Here is a 12,247-nt window from a genome sequence, read left to right on the forward strand (position 1 = left end):
CTTGACGCTAATAGCAAGAGCACTTGGTGAGAGTCAGAAGACTCTCTGGGAGACCTCAGGCTTCAATTTTATACCTGTGTGATGGGGAATGGGTAGAGAAACATCAGTAGTTTTCAAACCAGAAGGCTTGAGTTTTTCAGAGGCATTGGTAAGTTTCTACAAATGTTTAATATTAACAGTTTTCTTATTAAAAATATACCTTCGTTTAAAATTTATAAGAAAAACAACATGCACACTAAATAGGTTACATAGTAAATTTGAATATATAGACACTACCAACTTGTGCTCTCAGGTTAACTCATCGTGGAGCTTCTCCTGCTCACAAATATATGTATCTGAACTTGTAAATGTGTCACTGACTAGGAAGCTTTTTATCTGCTCTAGTCTTTTTCTTTTCTTTTTAATCCAGGACTATATTGGCATAAAGGCTGTGATTACATAAAATCTTTAAATTCTACTGGATGAGAGTACAGATGTTATCAACCCCTCCTTATACTTGTTCCTATACGATGTGGTTATGGAACAAAACAAAGTAGATTTATTACTCTATAAAATAACTTGATAATTACAAAATAGAGGTATTTAAGTGTTAAGATACTAACTAACAAAGTGGTAAAAATGTAATCGTTTTTGTACTGGGACTGGAAAAGCAATGGCAGAAAAAATTGATGGAATAGTGGATCACAGAAAACACAGGCCTTAAAATGTCATTAGATGTTGTGTAGATAAACACTAGCAGTTAAGATTATGTAAGCATTTTTCAAAACACTATTGGATAATGTTATACAAATTGATACATACTGTTAATTTTATTAGGATGAGGCTTTTAAATTGTAGACCTTTCAGAGTCATTTGCAGACGTATCAGTAGTGATGCCAGAATTTATTCTTTTACACTAAAGTTTTCTGACTGATATAAGGCAGTTGTCAAAACAATAGTCAAATAAAATAAGAAATTACTATTATTTCTACCTTAAGTACATTCATTAAATGTAAGTTTATCAACTTGGAAATCTTACTGATATTTAAATAAACTGAATAGCTCAATTTAGGCTTATAACACTGCCATACTTACCACCTCAGATAAAATATTAGTGATGAATCAAAACAGGATTTGGATTCAAAATGCAAAATAAAATTAATTTTTCTGTGCGAAAATTATGAGCAAAAATCTGGCCTCTGTATTAGTCTGCTCAGGCTGCCATAACAAAATACCATAGACTGGGTGGCTTAAACAACAGAAATTATTTTTCTCACAGTTTGGGAGACTAGAAGTCCAAGATGGAAGAGCCAGCAGGCTCAGTGTCTGGTGAGGAGTCTTTCCTTTGTTGTAAAAGGCTGCCTTCTCACTGTGTCCTTACATGGAGAACAGAGGGGGAAGGCTCTCTGATGTCTCTTCTTTTTTTTTTTTTTAATTTATTTATTTATTTTTGGCTGCGCTGCATCTTTGTTGCTGTGCGTGGGCTTTCTCTAGTTGCAGCGAGTGGGGCTACTCTTCGTTGCGGTGCATGGGCTTCTCATTGTGGTGGCTTCTCTTGTTGCAGAGCACAGGCTCTAGGTATGTGGGTTTCAGTAGTTGTGGCATGTGGGCTTCAGTAGTTATGGCATGTGGGCTCAGTAGTTGTGGCGCACGGGCTTACCTGCTCTGTGGCATGTGGGATCTTCCTGGACCAGGGTTCAAACCCATGTCCCCTGCATTGGCAGGAGGATTGTTAACCACTGTGCCACCAGGGAAGTCCCCGATATCTCCTTATAAGCACACTAATCCTATTGGAGAAGAGCCCTACCCTAATGACCTCATTGAATCTTAATTACATCCTTATAGGCCCTACCTCCAAACGCAGTCACGTTGGGGGTTAGGGCTTCAATATATGAATGTGGGAGGGACACAATTCAATCCATAGCAGCCCCTGAGGTACCTGATCTTTAAAGAAATAACACTATTGAACAACTCATATGAGATATTATAAGATACATTTATTTTTCTCCAAACAATGCAGTTTTTAAACTAGCTGAGAAAACTGTTCATTGATTTCTCCAAAGTGATCACACATCAATTAGGAAAGTAACTCAGCTTTGGCACAAAAATTTACTATCACTACTTTTTTTTTTTTGGCCTCGTTCTGTGGCTTGTAGGATCTTAGTTCCCAGACCAGGGATCAAACCCAGGGCGCTGGCAGTGAGATCACTGAGTTCTAACCACTGGACTGCCAGGGAATTCCCTATCACTATTTTTTTGAATATGTGGATCAGTATAACTAAAAAACTTTTTTTGACCAGATGTCAAGATGTTAAAAATAAATCTATTAGTATTTGCAGCTACTTGTCCATGTGAATCACAATTTTCCTGACATACTTTTATCTTAAAACCAAATACTAGAAAACATTCCCCCCAAATCAGGAACAAGACAAGGATACCTGCTTTTGCCACTTCTGAACATAGCACAGGAAGTTCTAACCAAAGCAATTAGGCAAGAAAAAGATATAAAAGGTATCCAAATTGTAAAGGAAAAGATAAAACTATCTCTATTTAAAGATGACATGATCTTCTATGCAGAAAACCATAAAGATTATATACATACACAAATACACAAACTATTACAGCTAATACATGAATTTTGCAAAGATGCAGGATACAAAACCAACATACAAAAACCAATTATATTTCTATAAACCAGCAATGAAAAATGTAAAAAGGAAACTAAGAAAAACAGTTCCATTTACAATAGCATGAAAAGAATAAAATACTTAGGGATAAATCTAACCAAGGAGGTGAAAGACTTGCACACTGAAAACTATAAAACACTGCTGAATGAAATTAAAGAAGACCTAAATAAATGGAAAGACTTCCCATGTTCATGGATAGGAAGACTTATCATTGTTAAGATGTCAATACTACCCAAAGCAATCTACAGATACAACACAATTCCTACCAGAATTCCAACAGGTTTTTTGCCACAGAAATAGAGAGCTGATCCTCAAATTCATATGGAATTGCAAGGGGGCCCAAATGGCCAGGACAATCTTGGAAAAGAATAAAGTTGGAGGGCTCAAACTTCCCAACTTTGAAACTCAATACAAAGCCACAGTAATTAGAACAGTATGGAACTGGCATAAGGACAGACATATAGACCACTTGAACAGAAGAGAGGGCCCAGAAGTAAACCCTCACAGTAAGATCAATTGATTTTCAAGAAGAGGCCAAGGGTGCCATTCACTGGGGAAAGGACTGCTCAAAAAGTCTTTCAGTAGTGGTGCTGCGAAAACTAGATATCCTTCTGCAAACGAAAGAAGTTGGGGGACTTCCCTGGTGGTCCAGTGGCTAGGACTCCATGCTTCCACTGCACATGCCATGCAGTGGGAAAAAAAAGAAAAGAAAAGAAAGAAGTTGGATCCTTACCTCACACCTTATCTAAAAACTAACTCAAAATGGATCAAAGACCTAAACTTAAGAGCTAAAACTATAAAACACTTAGAAGAAAACAATCCAACAGCTTCTTGACATTGGATTTGGCAATGATTTCATAGATATGACACCAAAAGCACAGGGAACAAAAGAAAAAATAGATAAATTGGATTTCATCAAAACTAAGAACTTTGGTGTATCAAAGGATACTATCAAGAAAGTGAGTAGACAACCTACAGAATAAGAGAACATATTTGCAAATCACATGTCTAATAAGGGATTCATATGCAGATTACGTAAAGATCTCCTACAACTCAACAACAACAACAACAATAAACAACACAATTCAAAAAAGTGCAAAGGGCTTAAATAGACATTTCTCCAAAGAAGATATACAAATGGCCAATAAGCACATGAAAAGATATTCAACATCATGAGTCATCAGGGAGATGCAAATCAAAACCGCAATGAGATTCCACGTCACACCAATTTGAATGCCTATTATCAAAACAACAAGAAATATCACATGTCGGTGAGGATTGGGAGAAATTGTGCATTGCTGGTGAGAATGTAAAATGGTGTAGCCACTGTGGAAAACAGTATGGCAATTCCTTAAAAAGTTATACATAGAATGATCATATGATCCAGCAATTTCACTCCTAAGTACATATCCAAGAATCAAAGACAGGGACTCAAACAGATAGTTGTACACCCACGCTTACAGCTGCATTATTCACAACAGCCAAAAGGTGGAAACAACCCACGTGTCCATTGACAGATGAACGGATAAACTAAATACGATATACACACAGTGGCATATTATTCAACTATAGAAAGGAATGAAATTCTGATACACACTACAACATGGATGAACTATGAAAACATCATGCTTAGTGGAATAAGTCAGACACAAAAAGACAAATATTGTATGATTCCACTTATATGTGGTACCTAAAATAGTCAAACGTGTAGAGACAGAAAGTAAAACAGTGGTTATCAGCGGCTGGAAGAGGGGGGAATGGGGAGTTATTTTTTACTGGGTAAAATGCTTCAATGTGGGAAGATGAAAAAAGGGAGATAGATACTGGTAATAGTTTTAAAACAATGTGCATATAGTTAATACCACTGAACTGTACACTTAAAATGGTAAATTTTATGTTATTTATATTTTACCACCAAAAAAAGATTTCTCAATTTAAAAAGTGGTTAGAATAGCAAATTTTATGTAATGTATATTTTACTGTAAAAAAGAGAATATTTTAAAAAAACCTAGATTTAGTTTCAAGATGAGAGGACTTTAAGGTCACTTCTAATTATAAAAAATTTTGAGACATCATGATAACAAGGAGAAGAGAGAAAGAGCATCTAGTTGAGGAATAAGAACCTGACTCCTTGTTCTGAATTATGAGTGTAACCTTACCTTTCAAGTGGTTATAAATGGACCAAGAAGTTCTAGCAATGATAGCAAACTCAAATGCCTATAGAGGCCAGGGAGGAAACGTAAGCAGGTGAAGCAAGGCAGCTGGGGATGGTGGTAAATCTGAGTCTACGTGCCCTGTCTAAAGAGAGCAGCTGTACCTCCGTCCTGGCGGTAAATCTGAGTCTACATACCCTGTCTAAAGAGAGCAGCTGCACTTCTGCCCTGGCAAACTGTCTTCTTGTTAGAATGTCGTCGTGGTATTGGAGGACTTTCCATTTTTAAGTGAAATTGAATTGAGATTTTTATGTTAAATGTTGGCATCAAATTAAAAATATGTATTTTTAACACCGCAAACCAAGAAAACATACCTGCAGGCCAAGGCACGTGCAGTCAGCTGACCACTAGTTTGTGATCTCTTTCATAGCAGAAAGGCTGGACTGGAATACAAAAGAAGGAAAGGAAGTACTACTAATCAGATCCTCACCAATGTTTAAAGTTTGTGGGACTTCCCTGTTGGTCCAGTGGTTAAGAGTCCGCCTTCCAACACAGGGGACGTGGGTTTGATCCCTGGTCGGGGAACTAAGATCCCACATGCCATGGGGCAACTAAGCCTGCATGCCACAACTACTGAGCCCGCACCTCAACAAAGGACCCCGCATGCCGCAACGAAGATCCCACGTGCTGCAACTAAGACCCAACGAAGCCAAATAAATAAATAAATATTAAAAAAAATTAAGTTTGCATACAGATCATGATCTAAATCTTTCTAATCCTTGTTTAGAATCACCAGTGGGTATTGAATATTGTTTTAATTAGGTGTCATTTAAAATAGCACAGCTTTGAATGGGTCAGTTTTTAGTGGGGCACTTAGAACATGAAGTTTAGTGCCTTGCATATAGTAGGTGGTCAATAAGTGGTAGCTACTATTATTTTCAAACAAGGCTTTTACACAATATTGAAAAGTTAGCGTAAAACAGATTTTCAAAACCAACCCTACACCCAATAGAAGAAACGATAATATAACCCATTCAAAAATCTATCCTCTTGGGTTTCCCTGGTGGCGCAGTGGTTGAGAGTCCGCCTGTCGATGCAGGGGACACGGGTTCATGCCCCGGTCCGGGAAGATCCCACATGCCGCAGAGCGGCTAGGCCCGTGAGCCATGGTCGCTGAGCCTGCACGTCCGGAGCCTGTGCTCCCACCACGGGAGAGGCCACAACAGTGAGAGGCCCGCGTACCACACACAAAAAAAATCTATCCTCTTGTAGTGATTGGGAAATGGTGAGCCTTCATATTAAATAACAAATCATTTACAGATGTTGGGTGCTAGGAATAGTTATTGGCAAAACAAGGTTCTTGCCCTCATAAAGGTTACAATTTAAAAGGTTACAATTTAATAAAGGTTACAATTTAATAAGGTTACAATTTAAAAAGGTTACAATTAAGTAAAGAGTCATCCCAAAAATATTTAGTCAGAAACTGTAATAAATGATGACTGAAAATTACAGGATGCTTTGAAAAGAGTAATGAAAGGATTTAATTCAGATGAGGAAGGGTCATAGGGAAGCCCACTTTAAGGAGCTGACCTTTAAACTAAGACCTAAAAGGATAAAGAGAGGTCAGCAGCCTAAGGGTATTATGTATGGAGGGTGAGGAGGGTTGGGTGGGAGAGGAGGTTGTGACAAAAGCATTCCAGGAATGCTTGTGTGACAGGTGTGACACCTCCAAATAAGCAAAATAGAAAAAAGGAAAAATTAAATAGAGAGGGGACTTCCCTCGTGGCGCAGTGGTTAAGAATCCACCTGCCAATGAAGGGGACATTGGTTTGAGCCCTGGTCCGGGAAGATCCCACATGCCGCGGAGCAACTAAGCCCATGAGCCACAACTACTGAGCCTGCGCTCTAGAGCCCGCGAGCCACAACTACTGAGGCTGAGAGCCACAACTACTGAAGTCCACGTGCCTAGAGCCCGTGCTTCACAACAAGAGAAGCCACCACAATGAGAAGCCCACGCACCACAACAAAAGAGTAGCCCCCGCTCACGGCAACTAGAGAAAGCCCGCGTGCAGCAACGAAGATGCAACACAGCCAAAAAAAAAATTAAATAGAGGGAAAGATTAAAGTTATTGCAGGTAGAGAGGGGACAGATTTGAGGGGACATCAATTGTCAATGTTCTCCCTGGAGAAAAGATTCTGAAGAAAGAAGTAAAAATGAAAAAATAAGAGAAAATTAGGAATAGAGAAGAAATAAGTAAAATGGGAGCTAGGAAACAGGAACTTGAGGTTGAAGAAATTATTTGTTTATTTATTTAACCTGGCCACATCAGGTTTCCGGGGAAAGTGATGAGAGGTGAAGCACTGGTGGGAACAAGTGGAGAGAACCGGCTGCTAGAGGAGACCTCAGGAGTGAAGAGATCACACTGAAGGATTTTTGTTTGTTTGTTTAAAAAATTACAAAGGAGGGCTTCCCGGGTGGCGCAGTGGTTGAGAGTCCACCTGTCGATGCAGGGGACACGGGTTCGTGCCCCTGTCCAGGAAGATCCCACATGCCGCGGAGCGGCTGGGCCCGTGAGCCATGGCCGCTGAGCCTGCGCGTCCGGAGCCTGTGCTCCGCAACGGGAGAGACCACAACAGTGAGAGGCCTGTGTACAGAAAAAAAAAAAAAAAAAAAAGTGGCCTTTGTGAAGACAAGTTTGAATATGAGCTGTGCTACTTATAAACTATATAGCCTGTGCAAGTCACTTAACTTCTCTCTCAGTTTCTTTATGTATAAAACAGGAAAATAATCACACCAACTCATGTTTGTTGTGTGAATGAAATGAACGAATACATGTATAGCATTTTGCTCAGTGGCTGGCACAATAAGCATTCAGCATCATTTTCTGTTGCCACATTGTTCTTCTTACCATTTTCCAAAGGAACCATGATGTTTCATGTCATCATACTTTCAAAAATCTTGTTTTTTCTTTTCAGAATGTACTCCTTCTTTGCTTAACAGCTTTCTACTACTCCAAGATCCATCCTAATTGTCTTTACTTCTTTAGAGCCTTCCCCAACTTCTGCAGGAAGAACTATTTCTTTCCTTGTGCTATTACTGACTCATACAGGCTTTACTAATCACTTATACTCTAAGGAAACTACTTCTAGGCTACTCTGTTTCTTCTCCCGGAATGTGAGCTCTTTGAGGGCAAGCATTGTCATTTACTTATCTGTATTTCCAGCATTTCATACACTCTCTGATGGAGAACACATTACACACTAAAAACATAATACTGTCTCAAGTCAGCTCTCTGGCTTCTTTGTCATTCATTGGTCACACACTTACAGGTGTGTGACCTAGACCAGTTATTTAACTTTCAAAATCTCAGTTTTATTTTCTGTGCAAAGGAGATAATAAAAGTATCTACCTAATACACAGGATTAGAAAAATGAGATAACCTACACAGGAAGCACTTAATAAATATTAACTGCTATTATTATCATTCTTTTCATTTCTGATGCTGTATTTTATGTCTAGAAATTCCATTTAGATCTTTCTAATATCTTCCATTTATCTCCTAATCATATTCATATTTTCCTTTACATACTTGAGCACATCTATATGACTTAAAATAACTGTCTAAAGGTCCTTGCTAGCTAATTCCCCCATCTCTGTCTTTTCTGAGTCTGTGTTTCTATTGATTTATTTTTCTCCTGGTTATGGGTCATATCTTCCTGCTTCCTGTAATTTTTAGTTGGATGCCAGACTTTGTGAATTTTATGTTGTTGAGTGCTGGATTTTGTTGAATTCCTTTAAGGAGTATTGAATTTTGTTCTGGTATATGCAGTTACTTGCAGATCAGTTTAATGCTTAAGCTACTGAGGACTCTATCCAATGCCCAGTGTATTTTGAGGTTTCTCTCAAAATAGAAGAAACTAGCCTTGTGAGTACTCCAGGAATTGTCTGGCCTACTGTTTTCTAGTGGTTCTTTTTCCAACCCACACATGTGCAGAGTTTGTAGTCAAAGACTCAAATACCTCCTTGCAGCTCTCTGGAGCTAAGTGAGCAATGCCCTTCTCTCTGGTACTTGGCCTTGTAAATACTGGCCACCTTGGCCTCCCTAAACCCCAGCCTCTGCCTCTTCAACTCAGTAAGACCACCAAGCTCTTTGATGATCTCCCTGTACTGTCACTTGGTAACTGCCTCTCAGGGACAATAGTTCCACACTGATTGTTGGTCCAATGTCTGAAACAGTTGTTTCAGATACTTTGTCTGATTTTCTAGTTGTTCATAGCAGGAGGACAATTCCCTTAGTATCATTATTTTATTAAATGAAATATATATATTCACTGGTAAAAGCACAAAGCTCAAAACTAAATTCTCATAAACTGAAAATAAACTGTGGACAAAAGCTCTTTTGAGCCAATATCCCTAAATAGAAGTAGAGATTTACTTCAAGGGAATTTCAATCTTTGCCAACTTGGAAAATTTAGACTAATAATTCTGTATTGAAAAAAATACCAAAGTGAGAAGTTGAATTTTAAAGGCTTATTACATTTGAGTAGATCTTTTTGCTTCCAAGAGTCTAAAGTTGTCTAGATAGCAAGAGACTCACTACAGTTTTCATGAGATTATTTGAAATTCAGACACAGGGAAATTAGCATCATTCAATACTCAGTCATGCAGGAATGACATCGTATCTCTGTACTTGCTAAAAACTGGGATAAAAGATTTCTTGCCAGAAGGGATCAAGGTCCTTAGTTTTCTACAGGTGGCTTCACTTTTAGATATGTTATGCTGGAACCCAGCTCATCTTTTGCCTCCTCCCAGAAGAGTCAGTTTCCTCTTGATAATGCTACAATATGTACATGATGTTCTAAGGAAGTTATCTGCAGGAGAACAATATAATAGCAGCTCCACTGAGTAGGTGTCTGGTACTTGGCATTCTAATTGAAAAAATGGGACTTAATAAATACTTTCCTTTGGAATCTTGCCTCTGAGTGTTTTTGCTCATTCTGGATTAAAATTGGAGACTGACACATTCTGGGACTGAAGTTTCCTGGAGGAAACTGAGAATATATTAAAACTATTTAACCAAAGATCTTAGGATCACCTAGACGCAAATGTTGCATTTGGTATTTAAGAAATCAGAGACTGTCTGATTAAGAAGCATGACAATAAATATCCAGCATAAAATCTAGGTCCTACTGGTGGCACAGGAGAAATAGGGAGAACTTGGAGCTGCTTCCTCTCAGCAGCTGGATGAATCATTGGCAGCTGCTATAAGAAAGATAAAGAAAACCACATCTGCTTAGAGTCCACCACTATATGGATCCCTTGTGATAATAAATAAATTACTGAAAAGGCCCCACTTGTAAGTCATGAAAAGAATTAAGGATATCTGAAGATTATTTTCCACAGTTATCTCCATGTGCTATTTCACAGAAACCAGCTCTAGCTATATGCACCATTCTTTGATATAATGAGTATTTAATATATATTTGCTGACTGGTTAAGGGACAGAGAAAGGATTAGGAAAGACAGGTTCTGATGAAATAGTACAAAATTCATCTATACACTCACAGCTCCCAGTTTTGTTTATGTGGAGACCAACAAGATAGTTTTTCTGAGCTAGTTCACTTAAAATTGAGTTCACACTGATTTTCGACTACTAGTCATATATTTTGTAAAGAAGATGATGCTATTCTCAATACACTTGCACAATAGTGTAATTGAGATGGATGATCTCTAGAGTTACTTGTCAGTAGTAGAAAGAGCATATTAGTAAATCTGGGTTCTATTTCCAAATTTGCTACTGTGCAATCCTTCTGCGAGTTACACAATTTTGTTATTTATAAAATGGGCACAGGGCTTCCCTGGTGGCGCAGTGGTTGAGAATCTGCCTGCTAATGCAGGGGACACGGGTTCGAGCCCTGGTCTGGGAGGATTCCACCCCTGGTCTGGGAGGATTCCACATGCCGCGGAGCAACTAGGCCCGTGAGCCACAACTACTGAGCCTGCGCGTCTGGAGCCTGTGCTCCACAACAAGAGAGGCTGCGACAGTAAGAGGCCTGCGCACCGCGATGAAGAGTGGCCCCCGCTTGCCACAACTAGAGAAAGCCCTCGCACAGAAACGAAGACCCAACACAGCAAAAATAAATTAATTAATTAATAAACTCCTACTCCCAACATCTTCTTAAAATAAATAAATAAATTAAATTAAATTAAATGGGCACAATAATATCTACCATACCTATTTCTTAGGATAGCGAAATGATCTAATCAGAAACTAGGCAGAAGGAGTTTTAGCAAAAAAGTTTCAGTAGCTATATATAAAGTAGCAGTAGCATCAGTTAGAGCAGGGTAGGGGATCCTGCAAATTCAATGAAAGCAGGGAGCATACCTATTTTCTTACTATAACCCCAGCACCAGGTACATGGTAAGTCTACCAGATATATTTGTTGAATGAATGAGGAAATAGTTTAGGCCTTCCTCTACTTTAAGTTAGGTTTACTATAGAAACTGTCAAAGATATTCGATACTTATTTGGAAAAACATAATATGAAGATGGGAATAAGAACAGGCCTTTGAAAACAGACGTGAACAAAAGTTTTGATGTAGAGACTCTATATCTGAAAATTTTGGAGCAATTTAATCTATTTTAATATCCTGAATGTAAGAATTTAGTGCCATTTTTTTTAAAAGAAGTTCTCAGTAAGGGTCTTTCACCCTTCATATCACCAAAATAAAGTCTCAGTAAACACATTTTTGATCAGTGTATTTTTTAATATTTTCCTTGGGTTATAATCATAAGATGCTGAACCAACAATATGCAAATTGATCCTAAGTTTCATTTGTTTTAAAATGGGAATTATATTATCTACCACAGAGAGACGTTGTGAAGATTAAATGAATTACTGCACATAGATCTCAGAGTTACACCTGGATCTTAATAAGTGCTTCAGTGACGGTGATGGTGATGGTGATAATAATATTGATGGCAGTATCTCTGACACAAGACAGATAGCTCCTTAAAAGGTGTTCCTAGAGCCTTGAAGAGTATGCACTAAAACAGTATTTATACTGAGCGAAAGAAAGAAGTTTGGAGGGAATAAAGGAAGGCAAGAAAAAAATTTGGGAAGACTTACCACCATTTTTGCCTACAGTTCGGAAGCATCTCCAGAAGGCCCGTAAGAATGATGCCCTATTGTGAGGGGTGGCTTGGATGAAGCTGAATTCCCGAAAAAGAATGTGAGTTCCCTGACATACACTGTTAAAACTGCAAAGAGAAAAATCAAGGAATTATCATTAGATGGAGAGTTACAGAAGGCTGGAATTAGAATGAAAAGTCAAGAATATATAGAACAACTGCCCAAAAGGAGAAAAATCTTTTTTTCTCCAAAAAAACTCTGAACTATAGACTAGACCAAGTCCTTCTATGAGGA

The 12,247-nt window shown here is 38.4% G+C and overlaps 1 protein-coding gene across 2 annotated transcripts in view; it reads right to left on the reverse strand.

Annotated features, from left to right (window-relative positions):
- CSTPP1 (centriolar satellite-associated tubulin polyglutamylase complex regulator 1) overlaps nucleotides 1–12,247 on the reverse strand; it is a 186,485-nt gene that overhangs the window by 93,437 nt on the left and 80,801 nt on the right. The window contains exon 3 of one of the 2 annotated variants that reach the window (XM_060157710.1): nucleotides 11,951–12,081. The exons of the other annotated variant lie outside the window; for it this stretch is intronic. Coding sequence (XP_060013693.1) covers nucleotides 11,951–12,081 — 131 coding nt within the window. The remainder of the gene's footprint in view (nucleotides 1–11,950; nucleotides 12,082–12,247) is intronic. 2 annotated transcript variants of the gene reach the window in all.

This window comes from Lagenorhynchus albirostris, chromosome 9 (assembly GCF_949774975.1).
Source record: "Lagenorhynchus albirostris chromosome 9, mLagAlb1.1, whole genome shotgun sequence".
NCBI lineage: Eukaryota > Metazoa > Chordata > Mammalia > Artiodactyla > Delphinidae > Lagenorhynchus > Lagenorhynchus albirostris.